A 19,300-nucleotide genomic window follows, 5' to 3' on the forward strand; every position below is an offset into this window, starting at 1 on the left:
ATGCATTTCTGATTGGTTCTCTTAGTCACGGTTATCCGCTCATATACCTTAATAGTTTGACCTTATATGGGAACCAACAAAATTTCGCTCGAACAAAGAGGCGGAAAAAAGTAGATTTCGCGCGCTTTCTACCGACGAAACAAAAGGAAAAAAAAACAAAAAAATGCCATACCTGCAGCGACAAAACAGTCACACACTTTGGTTTGAAATTATTTAATGGTACTCCGAAGTTTCCTTACAATTTAAAGAAATTATAACTAAAGGTTAGCTTACTGAAAGTAATTCCTCTGTACATCGAGCTGATTATGTAACAAAACCAACAAAGTTTACCTTAAATTTTTCTGAATGGCTTGCAAGTCCTTGCAGGAATAAGTTTTCAAAACCATTAGCAGTTTTTTTGCGTGTTTGAAGAGCTTTTACACCTGTTAACACTTTCGCAAGTCCATAACGGACCATAACAGGCCTCAACTGAATCTTAAAACGAGCGGCTCTCCATTAAACAACAACAACAAATTGATTATAGAAGCTGGGTCTTTGTGCAACTCCGATTCAGTGGATGAAGAAAACGAAATCGAAGAGCAATCAGGTCGACCTGTCCAGCGTCAAATTCCACTGTCACAGCGAGGGAAAGCGAAAACAGTACACATGCCTGGGATCATATCCTGTCGGAGATCGCCAACAAATTTGGCTTAACCTAGCACTTGAAAACTCCAACACGTCATGTCTCTCGAAGATCGCTAGATCTTTCATTTTCTACCAACAGCAGTCTCATCCTCGTATTTCACATCTTCCTAGGCATCAGTGACCATGACCCTATTCTCTTTGGCTTAAGAACTGCCTCCAAGGTTTATGAATTTAGTTTATCAATCAATAAGGGGAATTTATTTTCAAGGCTTTCCTACTCACTAGTTGTCGTTTAGTGACTACTAGCTCGCGTCAAGCCCCAAAAGAACACCTGTTGAAGAAAATAGGCCAAACACCTGTACGTTTACTTCATCAAAAATGACAAAATCAAAACCCCACCTTCTATGGATAAACAAGCAATCAAAGATTAATGGACAAGCGTGACTAAGCGTACAAGAAGGCTAAACGATCTGTCAAAGCTCAGCACTTAAGTGCCTATAAAAATTTACATAATAGCACGGTATCATGGGCGGTATCGTACCGCCTTCAAACGGCAGTACCAGTGTCAGCATAAAGAGAGCGAGATCGTATGTCAGGCTCTTTCTGTCGGCGTCTAGGGTATTCCAGGCCTAGCACTTTTGGAAAAATCAAGTATGGGGAAACGGCATGTCAAAAGCAGAACCCAGAGCTTACAATACGAGAGTCTATTTACCCGGGAACTAAACAATGTTCCCGTTCTCCCTAAATCTCCCTACGAAGATATCCCGCCCATGGTATTCAAAGTCCATTTATTTAGGTCTGAAAAAAGGTTGTATGCCTGGTAAATTTGCTGCTCGCTCTCTTTATGAGCCTTCATTAGAGTTGACCCTTCTTCTAGCTTGCTTCGCCAGCGATTATTTGATGAAGACGCCTTTCCCTCTGACTGGAAACAACGCAAGCATCTCTGCCATCTTGAAATAGGTGGCATTCTTCGGACCCTAAAAATCAGAGGGCTGTGTCTATAACATCTGTTTTTGCAAACTTATTTGGCAAGAAAATTGCAACCATCTTAGCGGAAATTCAGTCATCTTTCCAGCAACAGCGTGGCTTGTAAAGAGGACTTTCGTGTAGGACCTAATTTGTTATGGTCATTCATGAAGGACATCGATGGTCAAGTCGATGTGATCTCTGTCTGGCATCTTATCGAAAATGGTATAGAAAAGTTTATAATGGTATATGTCTATGGTAAGGAATCCGGGATGGCTTTCATGATGGCCCCATTTGGCCCAAACGGAGACTTAAACGGTCGGTTATTTAAACGACGTCTAACTTAGGCCGCGGTTTAAGAAATCATTGGACCTCCAGATCTCTTTCTTAGTGGGTTAATTGAAGAAAACAAGTGCGTTTCCAGTCTACGCTTTATACTTTTTTGAAATTGTTGACGTCAAATGGTGTTCAGATAAAATCATTGGGCAAACTGAAAATGGATTAGAACGCGGTTTAGTTAAACACAGGCTAAACCTCGTTAAAAAAAACTGGGCCAAACTTTCCTCACTATAATACACAGACATCAAGCGGTTTCTTACAGAAAGAAAAGAAAAAGCATCGTCGATTTCGGGTAATTACTGACTAGAGTAGTGCTGACGTTTGGCCGGCCATTTTTTTCAAGTTGCACTTTATCATTTACATGCTGATAATCCCAATAAAGACACAAACATTTAATGTAGGTAGAGAAGCAAAGAAATTGGTAAATGGTGTTTTTTTGTTTGGAAGTTCATCATAGGCTAATGCTTGTCACATTGCACGCTGGAGACGAATCATTTGTATTTGTCGACCAATATCTACAACTTTGTTTCATCTTTTTTGTTACATATCATATGTGACACGCTAACGTTATGGGGCTGCTGAAGGCGTTAATTAACTTTGTCAGTGTTTTAATTTTCACTTAGCTTCCCGTGATCATGGTATTGTCACAACTAATGCTTATAACTTTACACGACTCATAAACAAAATAAATTCGACAGAACTTTTCTCAGATGAAAATCCAGTACCTTGTGAAGTCCACTTAATAGATTGGAACGGTTATGAAACCCGTCAGACTCCTTTGTTATATGTTTTTGTGGACCTGACGGTGCACAACGTTCAGTTACATTCCCATCATTTTGATCTTACTGACCAATAAAAACGTTGCATTAATTTATTCCGTCGCAATTTGCCAACAGAAATCAAAGGATTGTGCGCCTTCAGGGAGCTTCCAACATCTACACTGTAGCACTGTTGTGTTTATATTTGATTTTTGTTGTCTTTCATAACCAGTTTCCTCTAATAACTATGCTTTGGTCGATCAACAGTTTCCGTACAATACGGCCTGTTGATGATGGGGAATGGATAGACACTTGACCCAAACCGATTAACCAGAATGTTTTAATATGCAATATTTATAAACAACTTGAAACTCACTTTCTGGATCTTTCTGCAATAGTACGCCACTCAATTAGAAGCAAAAACAGCTTAACTAATAAAAAACCCAAACCTATATACTTTACGTGGTTCTCTTAGAGATGCAAATTGGGAAATTAACGTATTTGACAAAGCATAACTTTTTTAGACAATTGAGTTAAGTATTTTATTATTTTAAAATATATATTAGTGACAATGATCATTAGCATTTCTTTGAATGATCAATCAAGCAAACCAATCACGGTCGCCTGTCTATCGATCACGAGAATTTGGCTGTGTAAAAATCTAAATTGCACACGCAGAAGCAGATATGACGATGAAAGTTGACGGCATCTTCCTTCTTTTTGTCGCTTTGCTACCAACACTGTTACACTTAGCATCGGGTGAGTTGAATTAATATGCATTTTCATAACTATTTTACTGAAACTTAAAGTTTGACATGACATAATTTATAAATGAAATCAACACACAGCACAGTTTATTTAACTAAATTCTGGGTTTTGTTACCAAGGTTTTTCAAGGTTTGCTTAACATGTAAGAGGCCTTGTTTTCATCTATTTGATGCACTCTAAAATACATATATGCAGCCCGTTTGCGTATTCTTCAGCAAAAGTTCGCAAAAAAACGATCGCACGAGGATTCAAATTGCTTATCAGTCGTCATTACATAGTGTATTGACTTTTATAGCACGGTTGGCGACATGATATCATAACATAAAAGTACAACAGCTTATATTTAGTTAGTGAACCAGCAAACGTGAAGTTCTACATGTGCATAGACATGAGATAAATTTCAATTTTAAATTTTCTTTCCTTTTTAAGACTGGAACTGTCAGCACAAGACAAAACAATAGACAACATAAACAGACGCTGATTTGCATCAGCGTGACGTAATTAAAACGCTAAATCACAATTTATCAGTCATTAGTTAGAAAAACCTTATCATTTATCTTTTTCAAGTTCTTAGCTTTATATTTATCTTCTTTTTGTGAAAGAGCACTTCAGAATTTGAAAGCTTTCATGCCGCACCACACTTCATTGAAAGTGGCAGCTGAGAAAAACGTCAAGAGAAAACAGTAAAAAAAATTGCCTTGGCTTTTGGGTTCCTGCTATCTGAAAACTACCATGTCAGAAAAAGTATTGATGTTAACGTTGACGAGTTCTGGAGGGATTTATTTTCGCGTTCATAGCAAAAATCAATGACAATGTCAATGACAATGTCTGTTTTAGTTTCCGGCCGCCCTTTTGGAGCTCCTAGGAGGTACGCGACTCCAGCATGACGTCAATATAAAGCTCTAGACTTTGCCTTTAACACATCTTTAAATATCTCTCGCGCAGGAGAAAACGCATCGACCTGAATCTCAGCTAGATTGTTTGGATATTTATCTTCTTCCATCGATTTTTTTAGTAAAGTGAATGAAAAAAGATATATATTGTTTTTTTCTGCGAAAAGATTTAGAACTTTTTTGCAAATTTGCAACCAAACCTACTTTTGAAAATATGCGAGTCGTCAAACAAATGCTAGCCAACCTTGTCCCCAAAGCTTTTCCCACTTTTTAAGAGATGAAATGGAGCCTCTCCATCCATTTACCCAAACACAACAAAAAGGAATGTTTCTTTGTATTCCCGGCCTATCATGTGGGCGAGTACAAATTATATACAAAATAAGTGTTAACCTCGACACGAACGAATAAAAGTGGACTTTCAATCTATTTCATTCAAATGTATCAAAAACGAAAATACGGGAGAAATCGTGCGTGAATTATTTGGGCGTGAAAAAGAAGAAAATTTACAAGGGTATTTATATTCATCGTTTGCGTCGTTATACTTCTCAGAAAATGGCAAATACCTCACGTTCACTCATTTCGCCTGGTACGAGCAACGCCTTGCTGCCCAAATAACACATTGAACAACGAAAACAATTTGCGACTACCCTGCAACCCCAGATAGCCCAGTTTTAAAGGCGTCGTTAATATAAGGTTTGGGTTCAATGCTTCCTTCAGGATTAGTTTTGTTTGTAAAATTAACAGAATTAAAGGCTGGTCATCGCCATCTTCCCTCAACAACACTAATATGCATTCAAGGAAGTTCTTAAAAGTTATGAAAAACTTCAAGTACCTTTAAATCATGGCATAAGAAAAAAAACTCGGATTTCAATTCTACGTCCAAGCAGAACAGATTTCTCATCACAAAATTCTCGTCATTAAACTTTGAAAAAAGCAACAACAACAAATACAGGCATTTCAAATTGAGATTCGAGTCACTGCAAAAACACAAGCAAGATAGTCTAAACATCAAACCTAACACTCACCACCAGCTGAGTTTGACCAAAGTTCAAAAGGGCCAGTTGGAAAAGCTGGACTGGACTGGACTAGACTTTAGACTAGACTGGACTGGACTTTTTTTTGGTCATGACAGATCAATGGCTATTAATTGAATCCTAATTAGGTTTTTACAGGGACACCCGGAAATTGAAACTTCCCCCCTGTGGTGAATTTCAAAGTCGTATGAATCTCGTTATGAATACCGAGATTTGTAAAAAAAGAATACGCAAAACAAGAAACGCAATGTGGTGTACTGCAAGAGTCCGTTTTTGACCCGCTTCTTCTTTGATTTACATAAATGACATTAGTGACTCTTCCAGTATCAGTTTTGCCCGTTTGCGGATAACACTTAATCTCCTACCCAGATCTCACTCTGTTTTACACCGAGGGAGATCTGGGTACGAGATTAGATAACACTTACGCTCATTCTATAGTAGGAAGGAGCCATCTCTATTGTTTTCATGTGTTTGTCTGTGACCGATTCATCAATGGCAGCGTGACGTCACAAAGCAACGGGCGAGAGCTTCGGGTCACTTGTGCAAATTTATAAGGGACACCATAGTCATTCGAACAAGAGAGGTCGAGGAAGAGATACATCGCTAATTTGATCATAAGTGTGTGAGTCTTGTTGTCGCTTTTACCGTCGTATTTTGTATTTTTGAAACGAAATTTAATTACACCTTGCTTGCGAAATTTCGTCGACATTAAAACAATAGATAAACCGTAATTTCGCCGCTTTTTCGTCTGAAACGAAAGCTAGCAATTTGTTCGCCTAATTTCGCGGATTTCGGCGAAATTCGCTTCCATTTCTTTTTCACAGTACTGTACCTGAAACATAAGGAAATTATAATTGATGGCTCGGCTCAAATTTTCCCTAGAGAGTATTAATGACGACTAAAAGACCATGAATTCTGAACAAGTCAACTTAAAAATAATCGACAGGAAGGAAAACCCCGACTACGACTCCTCTTTTTTTTCTAATGTTGTTGTGTTGTTAAAGAAAACACTTCTTCATTTTGTTCTACAGGGGATTGTGTCAATTTGGATCTCGGTATGGAAAGTGGAGCAATTACCGATGACAAGATATCGGCTTCTTCTAAAGTTAATGCAGGTACACCAGCCAAGAATGGTCGGTTAAACTACGTATATGGGTCGTCATGGTGTGCTTCGCCAAGTGATAAAAATCCGTATCTTGAGATCGATCTAGGGGTAACTCATATCATCTGTGCCGTGTCCACTCAGGGAAATTCTCGAGCAGACGAATGGGTTAAGACCTACACGCTACAATTTTATACAGGGGGAGCGTGGACAAATTATGAAGAGGATGGGCAAGTGAAGGTAAGCCCTAAATTGTTTCTCTTTTTCTGTTTCCAAAAAATCCTACTCAACTCGGCTATTTTCAAGACTCTGTACCATACTCTTTTTGCTACTTACAGCAATAATTTCTAACCTAAACTCCTTGAGAAAAAGCATGTTCGCGTTTGTCAGAACGCATCCTAATCTGATGTTCCTGTGGCACTAACGCAGAAATTTTCTCGCAATCACGGGCGACTGCATGCAAATTAGCCGCCCCTATTAATTTTATCAAGGGCACCTCTGCCGGAAAACTGGACTCTTTTCCACTCGATTTCGTTTCCTTAATTTTTCCGTAAGTGACGAACGCGGATCCGTAATCAATGATTACCTCTAGTTTATTGACACAAGGCTCTTATTCGCTTTATGTTCTCAGCTTTACGTGACAAGTCACATTGGCCATCGACCGAAAATCTTCATTGCATATAATTAGCAATTAATGAATTCGACTTTCGTAGGATATGAAGAATTAAGCAGATCGAGGAGGGTGTTATCTACCGAGGCCGAAGGCCGAGGTTGAAAACACCCTCCCTCTGCTTAATTCTTCATATCCTACGAAAGCCGAATTCATTAATTGTTTTATTATTCATTCAAAATAATTCCTAGTTTAAAAACATAGCTAAAACATGCTTACCTGCGTCGATGTTAAGTTCATCTTCGATAGTGCACGTTTAGGTTTGTCTAGCTCCGCAAATATTCTCCAAATAGCAGATGTCACCTTCCGAGTTGTACTCTTGCTGTTTTTGCCATGTTTTTAGTTATTATTTCGCCTAGTTCCAGCTGTAGTTCTTACTCTTGAAATGTCCGCCATTTTTTTTCACAACAAAAACAACTCAACCTCGACCCAGGTCTTCTCGGTAATGGTGCCTTAACCTGTTGAAGGCTGCATTTTTGACGTCATTTCCTCGTTAAACATAAAATTTATCCAAATTTGGTCATCAGTAACTGGTTATGGTGAATTATGCGTGTTCTTTTAGCCAATCAGAATTGGGGAAATATTTTGAATGAATAATAAAGATGTATAAACATTTGCAGATATGATTTGCCTTTGTAATGCTTTCAGATATTTGCGGGAAATATAGACAGGAACACTGAAAAGAAAAACATTCTTTTTGACGGGATGTTAACGGGATTGCTGCGATTCGTGGGGACAAGTAGTCATAACAGGTTTTGTTTGAGGGCTGAAGTGTATGGAGTCAAGTTCAAACCAGGTACGTTCACATGTGAGTTTAAAACCGTCGGCGATGGCGGTGAAAAGTTTCATAAGAAGGGGAATTTCAAACATCGCACGTCGCTACTATTCTCATTCGCTCATTTTATTTAAAGTAAGCGAATTTCTTTGAGTCGATTTCCTAAGAACCGTTTCCAAGCTCAGAAAAGAGAACCGTGAGAGGTTCTTCGTCGTTTGTTTACCACCTAAAAAAAAGGTTTCAATCCACGGGTTTATATGGGCAATGGAGGCTCCTAGTTATTGGCTCCTAGTTCCCTTAAAACAAATATATAGATTTAGCCAGAGCTAAAAGCGAAGCTCTCGATCAAATTTATCGTTTGCTCAAACAAAATATAAGAAACAACAATAGGGTCATATATACGAGGGAAAATAAGACGCGAACTGTACCATTTATACGAGCATGTCTTATCTAAGACTAGAACAGCTCGTATAAATGGTTCGCGTCTTATTTCTGTTCTTGACTCGTTTTCATGTGAATGTTGCCCGTAGCAACGGTAATCCAACGTGGCGCGCCAAAAATTAACGCATGCCTACTATGTGTTCGCGTCTTATGTAAGACGCGAAGGTTTTTTCTCATCTTAGCTAAGACGCGTCTTATCTAAGAACAGGTTTTAAGGGCTGTTCTAAAATAAGACGCGTCTTAGCTAAGCCGCGTCTTATGTTAGACGAAATGTGCAGTTTATACGGAAAGTTCGCGTCTTATTTTTCCACGGATAAATGGCCCTACAGGTCTAGTTAGTTCAAAAACAACTTTGCACGTGCAGCACACTTTTTTTGTACATTTCTTTGCCGTTGTTTTCCACGACCACAACGTGAAACTTCTAGAAACTTCCTAGTTACACGTTTTATGGGAAAAGTGTCGTACCTGTTGTTGTTCACCTATTTTGACTCCAGGATTTCTCATTTTCTCACCGCCGCTAAAAAATCTCATGTTGTTTTTCCAACAAATAGCTCTTTATCTTCCGCTATAGCTCTCTGTCGCTCTTTTTCTCGTCGAGCTTCGCTGGCCTGTCGCCCTCTTTATTTTTTTCCTCAATATTCCAAATTTGTGAACATGACAATTAATCTAAGCTTATACTTTAGACAACAAGGATACAGAAACAATTTTCGCTTTCCGTTTTTGTCTTTATTGACTCTTTAGTTGCCTCTGCTTCAAAAGACGCGGGTGGCTATGCGATTTCCCGCCCCCAAAAAATAACCTCGAGTTGCATTTGGGTTGCCATACCCTTGGTTTAGTTATTTTACATGGGTATGCCTGCTATGCGGACGGACGGTCGGTCGGGCATACGGTCACGTGATTACCAAAAGTTCCTCGGAAGGGTAGATTACCAAATTTTCTTACCCATGGTGCTCCGCTTCGCGCGCGTTGAGCTCTGCTATAAAGTAATCATGTTTTTTGACAAATTTAATCTATGAAATACGATATTGCGTATCTTCAATGAAATTGCTTTTGCAATTGTTGTATTTTAGCTATAACCACATTCATTCAGTCAGTAAGTTAACATTAAAAACGTCTTTTGCCAAGAGAGGAGAATAAGTGCCCCCCAACCCCCACCCCCCCCGGGAGGAAAGTACTACCATCTTTGGCTTTATTTATTGTATGTGCCGCCAAAGGTTGCCCAAGCTCGAAATATGAGCATTGGCGAACATCGGCATTGTTGCGTAACATTCGAAATATGAGGATTTGTATGGGGAAAAAACCTATCGTTTCCGTATCCTACGACAATGATACGATTTCAATCAAAAAACAGCTTACCTTACATAAAATCTGTGTTACGTCTCTCCTGGGTGGTCCATGGGCCGATTTTTATGGGTTATACTGTAAACGGTGTTCTCTTTATATAAAAGTTTACCAAGATTGGGGATTCCAGCGAAGCTACCGGACGGATCCACCGAAGGAAAACGGTCGTAAATTCGCTCCAACGGCTCCAGTCGCCTCCAAATTCCGCCTAGGTAACACACGATAGTTCTCCTTTCCATTTGTCCTCTTGCTTTCAGACGCCTTTCCACCGAGAGCTAATCCGAGGTCGCAAGACTCAAATTACTCACACTCGGGATGGGAGACAGTCTCTTGCTCCCGTTGACATCAATACCCGAGAAAGAAAACAACAGGAGCAAGAGACTGTCTCCCACCCCGAGTGTGAGTAATTTGAGTCTCAGGCCGTGTCGCTATCTTTCAACGGTAACGCAGAGTTCAAACCAAGGTTCTGTCGATGGCTTCAGAGAGGGTTAACCGATAGTCGTAAAACGGCCAAAAATTTAGTCGATAGCCGTAAAAATTGAAAAATTTTAACCGTTAGCCGTAAATAGAGTAAAAAAGAGTTAACCGTAAAAGAAACTGTTCCTTAGATTTGCTACTTTTAAGGAAGGTACTAAACTCACTTATGGTTGCGTTTTTTATTTCCCGGCTAGTGTGGCTCCGTACGCACGTTAGGTAAAGCACCTTTTAGGTGTTGACCAAGACCTTGGCTCCATTTCCGCCACTCTCTCGGGGAACTAATTTTTTCCATAGCGAAAGTGTGGCTTCTTGCTGGGGATTAATATTTGCGATTTTCAGGAGGTCGTGCCCTCAAAACACTAGTGAAACAACACGAAGAAATGTCACTGTTTGTAAAACACGTTGCCGATAAACAACATTTCCCTGTTTTTCTCTGGCGATTCGGTAGACATTGCCATGCCTAGTCCCTGTACGGCGTCTTCCCACGCAATGTCGGTCAAGGCATTTCGGTGGCAAACTCGCTAGGACCACGTGACCCGAAACACATTAGCCGCGCGGAATAATGAGGCCTACGGACAAGGCAACGGCAGATAGTCGTTCCGTACAGTCCTTCGCTATCATTCAAAAACACTGGACACGGGAATATTGTTATTGGCCGTTTTCACGCTAGAGCTAGAGATGGATTATCCGTCTGAGACAAGCCTGTGTACAGCCGCGCCCTCCCCACAGACACCCCTTCTCCAATTTTTTCTGAGGGGGGGGGGGGGGCCTGTACACAGGCCATCTGGAACGGATATTCCCGTCTTGAAACTGTCCGTCAAAATTGACGGGTCAAGTCAGGCGGATTGTTCATTCAAAATCAAAACTATTCCAGTTTCAAATTAAGAAGTATTACCTATCTGACACGAATCATCAAACGGATAACCCGTCTCACACGAATAATACGTTTCTAGTGTGAACAAGGCCATTTCTGTTATAATGAATGTCGCGCCCCCCGGCCTTGAGTTGGACGTTTGCGTGTTCGCTTTTGCTTTTTCACAAGATTATTTTTAATTTGAGTATTGACATTTCTATGTGTAAAATAATATTAGAAGTGAAATACTTTACAAAAAGTATTATCTATCAAATGTTAAAATTTTTCAAAGGAATAGTTTGTTTCATCCCGAGATGATCCGAAGACCTTTATTTCGATTTAAAGATAGAAAAAATACAGGTTAATTAATATTTAACTTTTTGAAACAAAAGAAGTTAATTTTTAACTTTTTTGTTAACTGGAAAATGATCAATTGGTTGAGAATATTAGTCTAGATTAGGGGAACCAGGAATTAAAACTCAAACAGATGAAATCGGCGATTTAAATTTACATGTAACTCAATCTAATAGCAAAGAAAGCGACGATCTTTTTACTTTCTGGAAAATAGTGACTCTAGGATAGGGAGAGATTTTGGGAGTTAACTCTAGGATAGGGTAGCAAAATTCAGCCGAACTAGGTCTGGTATAGACTAAGAGTCCGAAGTCCCAGCGGCATATCCCTACCCAATTAATTTCTAAAGTAACCCCCCCTCGTTGAGAGTGTAGAGCAGCTCTTAAGGTCCCTCCTAACTGGTCGCAGGAAACAATGACATGTCATTCTTCCAATTGTTTTAATATTTTTTGGGGTCAGAGAATCGCACCATTGGTGACTTCATTTCCCCCGGTTAGTGCTTAATGTATATTTCTTAACACAGAGAATATTGCTGCTGGTAAGCCGACAAACCAATCCTCTACCTACAAGGATAGAAGTGCCAGTGGTGAATCGTTTAAAGCAGTGGATGGGAATTCCGACACTCATTTCCCCAATGGACACTGTTCCCATACTCTGACTGATAACCCCAGTTGGTGGAGTGTGGATCTGGGCGCAGATCACTTACCAGTCTTTGAAGTGCGTATAGTTAACAGGTTTTCAACAAGCGACAGTATACGACAAAGAAATAACGGTTATAAAATAACACTGGGTGAGTGATTTCCAACTTGTTTATCCATGAATAGTAGGCCAATATTGAAGAGATATTAGCAATGCGGATTGCAAGGACGAATAACCACAGGATTATATAGCCGATAAAGCAATAGAGAATGAGCTAGCTACAGTGAGGGGGAGGGGGGGAGGGGAAAGAGGTTCCTGACAAATAGCAAATAGCAGCTATTCTAGACACCAAATCCTCTCATCATCATCAGGTCGAGCTAGCTCAGACACCCTGAATTGTCTATTTCCCAGCAACACTTTCCTTTCAAGGACATATTATTTTTTCCAAATCTCCCAGCCAGCAAAGATTTGTCTGAAGAGCAGACATTTTGACGAACAGATCCATTGGGTGCCTTGTGACATATTTGGAAACATTCGGTCGTTGGGTGCCCCCGCTTCGACGTGTAAGCGTTCTGTGTATATTTAACAGTTAATGAATGAGGCTGAGTATCTTATGAAGAACTATGGAGATCGAGGAGGAGGCCGTCGAGGCCGTAGGCCTAGGCGGATAACACCCTTCGAGATCTCCATAATTCTTCACATGATACAAAAGCCGAATTCAATAACTGTTTTATTATTCATTCAAAATAACTCCCAGTTTAAAAACATAGCTAAAACAAGCTTACCTGCATCGATGTTAAGTTTATCTTCGATAGTTTACGTTTAGGTTTGTCCAGCTCCGCAAATATTCTCCAAATAGCAGATGTCGCCCCCCGAGTTGCCTTCTTGCTGTTTTTGCTATGTTTTTGGCCATTATTTCGCCTAGTTCCAGCTGCAGTTCTTACTCTTGAAACGAGTGAAGTGTCCGCCATTTTAGTTTTTACAACAAAAACAACTCAATCTCGTCCCCAGGTCTTCTCGGTTAACGGTGCATTAACCTGTCAAAGGATGCTGTTTTGACGTCATTTCCGCGTTAAACACAAAATTCCTCCAAATTTGGTCATCAGTAACTGCTTATGGTGAATTATGCGTGTGCTTTTAGCCACGAAAAAAAAAACTGCCACCAATGATAAGCGTCGAATTCTGCATTCCTGTGATATAAGGAATTAAAACTACGTAGTTATTCATATCATACTTTTGCTAATTCAATCGACACGGCTAAAGAGGTTTACTTTTTTTCCTTACATTTAATTGTAGGTAACAGTTCAACTGTGACGAGTAATTCCGAGTGCATTGGGCGCTACAGTTTTATTCACTTTATAGCATCAGCTGTTTGCTATAATAACCCTCTTAAGACTGGAAGATATGTTGGTATCATGACCACAAAACAACAGTTACTACAACTGTGTGAGGTGGAAATTTACTCAAGAGGTTTGTTAACAGACCAAGGAGCCAGTATGTGGCAGCTTTTATGTAACAATATCATGATAATTACCCTTTGCAATACCTACAATGAGGTCTCTTTGTGTACCTATTCTGGCGACCAAAAGCGTCTGGAAAAAATGAAACGAGTGCAACATTTGCATTGAGGGCTGAGAAAAACTGATATATAAAGGACCCAAACAAAGCACCTTTCCCCAAACCAATAGAAGGTACAAGTTATGGGTACCAACAGAATAGAGGTCTAGACCTCACCAGAAAATGCCTTATGCAAAAGTACATTCAATTCTCTCATGTTCTCAAAATCTTTTTTCTCTTTCTCCTCATCAACATTGTCGAAAGAGAAGGTTTTTAACCAAAAATATCATGTACTTTGGCTTTATTAGAGCTGTTTCTGTATATTTCTTCTTCTTTCCCAATCTGAAATAGCAGATTGGAAATTAAATCAAAAGAATATCAGGAAACTGAAAGTGGCCTCCATAGAAGAATAACAAAACTACTCCGGTTACGCTGAAAATTACCAATACACGAGGTGGCCGAGTGGTTAAGGCGTTGGACTGCTGATCCAATGTGCTCTGCATGCGTGGGTTCGAATCCCATCCTCGTCGACCCTTTTTTGTTTGCTGTTTAAGTACCCTTGTAAGAAGCCTTGTTTCCTGATGTTTAAGTGTGAGTGTTATCGGCCTGAAGATAAGGGTTCTGAGATATATTCACCGAGAGCGCACCCTAGGTAAATATGGTTTATTATTCATTATCATTATTGGATCAATTTAGGTTTACATTATTATTATCAATATCATCATTATCATTAGTTTTATTATTATTATCATTATCATTGCCGTTCTCGTTGTCGTTATAGTAAAAGTTTTTTCAAGTGGCCTTTCGACAAAGTATTCATTTGTTTGTAGTCATGCTTGAAACTTCCAGAATTTTCGAGTAAAAACATTAAATTGCACAAGGCAGTCATGATGACACTATGTCAGAGAACAATTTGGAAACGTTGCTTGCCTTTGAAAAGAACAAGCAAGAAGTTGCTATTTCAATTTCCAATCAGAGGATCTTTTACCAATTTATCTACTAGATACAAAGGGCCGTTCATCTACATGGATTTTAAGAAGTGTTCAACAAAACCGCGTTCTAAGACGTATTTATCTTAAGACTGTTTATATCCTTATAAGGTTGATAGAAGCATATGGGGTAGACTAGAGAAACACTTACCTTCTTATATCTTCTTAAAATAACCCTCTTAGGAAGAGATCTGGAAGTCTAATGATTTCCTAAACCGCAGTCTAATTTAGAATTATCAGCTTGAAGAATTAACAAAGCTAAATTTGCTTGAAAACAAGCATTTAGGTTAGAAATAAGCCCGGCCAAGTATTTAAGACAAGAAAGGGAAGCGCCTGTCCGCTATCTTGAATAAGTTTCTAATATTGCGCGAAGTGGATTGGAACTGATAGTGTGTCCTCAACGTTGTCGAACGGTCAGTCCCTTTTCGTCTGTTCACCCGTTCACGTAAAACAGCGTTTTCAAAAAGTTCCACTCTGGAGGGCGTTTTCGAAAAGTTCCGTCTTCATTGGATAATAAGTGTGGACGGAAGCCGTATCCGTAAAGAAAAAGTTGAATTTTCAAATGAAAATGGATACGTGAGGATAGTGCCTCAGTGCCTCAGTGTCCATCCCTGTACATTAATCAAGCTTTGTTGCTTAATTCCTTTTTCAATATATCAATCTATATCTCTTGCTGCCCTTGAAGTGAAGTGTGCATGATACTTGCATTCTATCCCGATACATTTGCTTATTTCTTTATTTCCGCTTATTTGCTTCGAACTCCCGATAACTCGAACTCCCGCAACTCGAACATATTTCGATTTCTTTAACGCCCGAGTAGAGGGTTCGATTTATCGGGAGTCGACTGTATGTGACAATACAATAGGATTGCGACTTTAATAATCCCCTTGCTTTTGAACACGTAACCCAGTACCATTTTAGCTAGGTGTCTATAATAGCTCGGAAAAATAAACGAAGGGGTACCACTCCTCCCTTCAAACAATCAAAGCCGCCCCAGCTTTTCAGGGAGTTGATTTGGGTGCTATGTCATCTATTACTCTCTAAATGACAAAGAAATCCGAGCTTACGTGACAACTGATAACTTGTTAAACAAATGCACGCAGTGAAATGAACTTGTGTGCAATAAATTAAAGGGTTGAACGCAAGATTTTTTTTCTCTCTTCAATGTCTTGATCGTAACAATTTAGTTTTGTTCATTAACATTATTTTTTGGCAGAAAATATGGCTTTTCGCAAACACACTGATCAGTCGAGCTACAGCTCTTCTTCTGATGACTCGTACAAAGCAGTAGATGGGAACAGCAACACAAGCTCCCTCGCCGGATTATGTTCTCTCACAAATCTTGAACTAAATCCCTGGTGGAGAGTGGACCTGGGACGAAAGGAACCCGTGTCCGAAGTGTACGTAGTCAACAGTGGAGGTTGCTGTACAAACAGATTGAATCCATTTGAGATCAGAGTAGGTTGGTCAATGTCTATCATCATATTCATTTCAGACAGTGCTCTTAAAGATGGCAAAGATATTACAAATGTCCGTGAGCCTCACAGGTTGGTTCTCGGGCGTGCTTGTGCCAGCCTTTATTAGGCTAGAAATCTTGACCCTGCTTTTTTATTTATTTTACAGAAATCTGTTGTGAACGACTTAAATTGAAGAGAGCGGCGCATAACATACCGTATCATTTTGAGAAAAGACCTTTTGTTTATTCTTATAGGTGAAAATTCCAGTCGTGTAGGCACAGCCAATCCCAAATGTGGTGATAGTACTTACAGTGTTCCCACAGGGCAAGGCGTATCATTCTACTGTCGACCCAGTTTGTACGGAAGATATGTCACCATTAGACTTACCAAAAGTTCCCCTGAGAGACTTACTCTTTGTGAAGTTGAGGTTTATTCCGCGCGAAGAGGTACGACAAGCCACTGAGCCAGCCGATATTTTGTTAACTTTAAACTTGTTATGGTGGCAATAACAAAGACAAGATTAAAGGCGTTATTCTAAAGCTTTTAGTAGAAGAGGGATACAACCGTGAAGCTCACAAACCACCTTAGGCGACAGGGCTTTCCGAGTGGCTTCGCCGACTCTATGGAACAAACTTCCAAGTACATCAGGATGGAAACAAGCTTGAAGCCTTTTAAAGCCAAACTAAAACCTTTACTTTTTAAAGAAGTCTATGATTTATAATTTTACGACTCATGAATGACTTGTCGATTAACGTTTTTAAGATGATTTCAATTACTTAGTTTCAATACATTTTTTTAATCGAATCTTATAATTGCCTTTAAACTTGTTATGGTGGCAACAACAAAGACAAGATTAAAGGCGTTATTCCAAAGCTTTTAGTAGAAGAGGGATACAACCGTGAAGTTCACAAACCATATGTGGACATTTTCTTAATGGAAGTTACGTCACTTTCAGGGAGGTCCACGGCAGACCGCATGGGTATTAACTTGTCAGTCACATAAGTCCACGTAATTAAGAGTTGAAGAGAGGAAAATAATATGGTAACTTTTCCCTTGTGAATTACCAGGACGCATGATAACTAGACTGCAAAACAGTCGTTTTTTTTCCTCTCAAAATCGGTTAAGCGTAGCGTAAGAATAGCCTAAGAGTCTCACGCGAGCCTCACACGCCCGTAGGGCCTAAGTCTCGCCCTCTGTTTTTAGCCTCGCCCCAGACCATTTCTTTGACTGTTCGCGCGCAAAAAATACGGACTGTCTTGCAGTCTACATGATAACTTCCTGTTCTCTAACCTGTTGAATAGGCTATTTTCCAAAGCGAGGCTACGTGCGAAGTCATTGATATGAAAAAGATTTTTTATTCTTAAATAAAAACAAAAACACTCATTTCCACAAGAAAGGGTTTACACTTAGGTTCGTTTTGAAAGTGAGAGTTTTTGGAACTCGGAAATTGCGCACTCACATAATCAATTGACAAAGCACCCACACCTTCAAAAATCACTGGAAAAGAATATGAATACTATGATAACATAAGATATACTTCCCGTTTCTAAGTTAAGAAAAACGCACGTCTAATAATGGATTTATCGACTCGTTTCAGCAAGTCAAATACAGAGAATCGGACTGGCCAGCAGTTACGAATTTCCAAGCAACAGATTTTCAGCCTCATCATCAACAGTTGGTAATGAAGCTTTCAAAGGTCGACTTAACGGGAATGGTGCATGGTCACCTAGCACAGACAGTGCTGAAAATGACTATCTACAAATAGACCTGAAAAACGAGTTCTTTATCAGTGCTGTAGCTACTCAAGGAAATCCAGCTGCCGATCATTGGACAACGAAGTATAAGTTGCACATGTCAGTAAACAATACACAATGGGACACATATCAAGAGAACGGTGTTGATAAGGTTAGCAATAATTTAAGTCAGTTTTCATACTGAATTTCTTTGGCCATGCTTAAAAATCCCTCCTAATTCACTTGTCTAAACGAAAGAATTGAATTCCTCAATCAAGACATCAGTTCTGACATCTCACTTACTATAACGTGATCTCTCAAAAGCAAGTATGGACAGAGAAAAGAAAATTTGCCTGGCTCTTTTAACTCATAGGGTTTAGGTATTTGGGGAGAACGGAAGGGTTGGGATCCCGGGCGAATAGGAGGCCCGGAGGGATATAAGAAGCAAGGGACAAAAGGGCGGGAGGCGTGAGTTCTGAAAGGGTAAGAAGCGGGAGAAATAGCGGGAAATCATGCAACAATGCTTAATATTTCGCAATAGAAAAAAAGGGCTAAAAGGAGGGATCCAAGAAAAAGGGGGCGGGAGCAGGCTGGGAATGCAAGGTACGAAAGGCGGGTTTTTTGGGCATAACCCGTCCTTCCAAAAGTATTTGGGACTTGCCACGTTGCCATGCTAGTTAATAAACACAGATGAAAAGACATTTCTAGAAATGTACTTCATCCCATCAATCTTTGCTAGGTCATGGTATAAAAATTTAACGTAAAGAATGTAGGGAGACCTGAGTTATCATGCTTTCTTTTTAGTACGTAATTATTATATATTTATCCAGATCTCTCCGTTGTCCAATTAAATTCTTAATTTTCTAATCTTTCATTCAGATCTTTCACGCAAACGGCGGAAGAAGTGATATCGTAAAAAACAATCTCGTCAATATTTCAAGAGCCAAGTTCGTTCGTTTCCAGCCAACGGAATTCTTTACTCGAAAAGCACTGAGGGTGGAACTTTATGGGATTCTAAAACCTTCTGGTAATGTTATTATTTATATCACTGTATATTACCGTCAAACAGACAACCCTGCAAATCTCAAATATTTGAGGCGTCATACAGTAAAAACCCGCGTATAAGAACCTAGGTTTTTCCAAGTTAGCCTAAACAGGTTCTTATATAAATGGTATTTAGTGTAAAATTGGGCTAACTAGGTTCTTAATTAGGTTCTTAACTTTTGTTCAAGAAATAAAGCTGAATTTTTAAATGATCTGGTGTTTAATGTCCAAAAACAGTATTCTTGGAGGCTTCGTTAAGCAAAATACTATACTATTTTAATCTGATTCTGTTAGAATCAAACCTATGGTAAAGTTTTATGTAACTATGCTATAGTGTTTAGAGTATTATTGCATACAGACTGTGATATATATATATATATATATATTTTTTTTTTTTTTTTTTTTTGAAAATAAGAACCTGTTTTAGGATTTTAGCCTAAAATGGTTCTTATGTGAAGGGTGCTTAAAAATGAAATTTTAGCCTAACAG

At 39.3% G+C, this 19,300-nt stretch overlaps 1 protein-coding gene and 1 non-coding gene across 2 annotated transcripts in view; both read left to right on the top strand.

Annotated features, from left to right (window-relative positions):
* Positions 1-6,397: 6,397 nt before the first annotated feature.
* The window catches only part of LOC140953693 (uncharacterized), a 25,134-nt gene continuing 12,231 nt past the window's right edge, over positions 6,398-19,300 (top strand). The window contains exons 1-8 of the mRNA XM_073403099.1: positions 6,398-6,724; positions 7,803-7,950; positions 11,916-12,182; positions 13,328-13,501; positions 15,794-16,039; positions 16,289-16,480; positions 17,632-17,939; positions 18,647-18,794. Coding sequence (XP_073259200.1) covers positions 6,440-6,724; positions 7,803-7,950; positions 11,916-12,182; positions 13,328-13,501; positions 15,794-16,039; positions 16,289-16,480; positions 17,632-17,939; positions 18,647-18,794 — 1,768 coding nt within the window. The 5' untranslated portion in view covers positions 6,398-6,439. The remainder of the gene's footprint in view (positions 6,725-7,802; positions 7,951-11,915; positions 12,183-13,327; positions 13,502-15,793; positions 16,040-16,288; positions 16,481-17,631; positions 17,940-18,646; positions 18,795-19,300) is intronic.
* Trnas-gcu (transfer RNA serine (anticodon GCU)) lies at positions 14,037-14,119 on the top strand. The gene has a single exon. It is a non-coding gene; the product is annotated as a tRNA-Ser (tRNA).

This window comes from Porites lutea, chromosome 12 (genome assembly GCF_958299795.1).
Source record: "Porites lutea chromosome 12, jaPorLute2.1, whole genome shotgun sequence".
NCBI lineage: Eukaryota > Metazoa > Cnidaria > Anthozoa > Scleractinia > Poritidae > Porites > Porites lutea.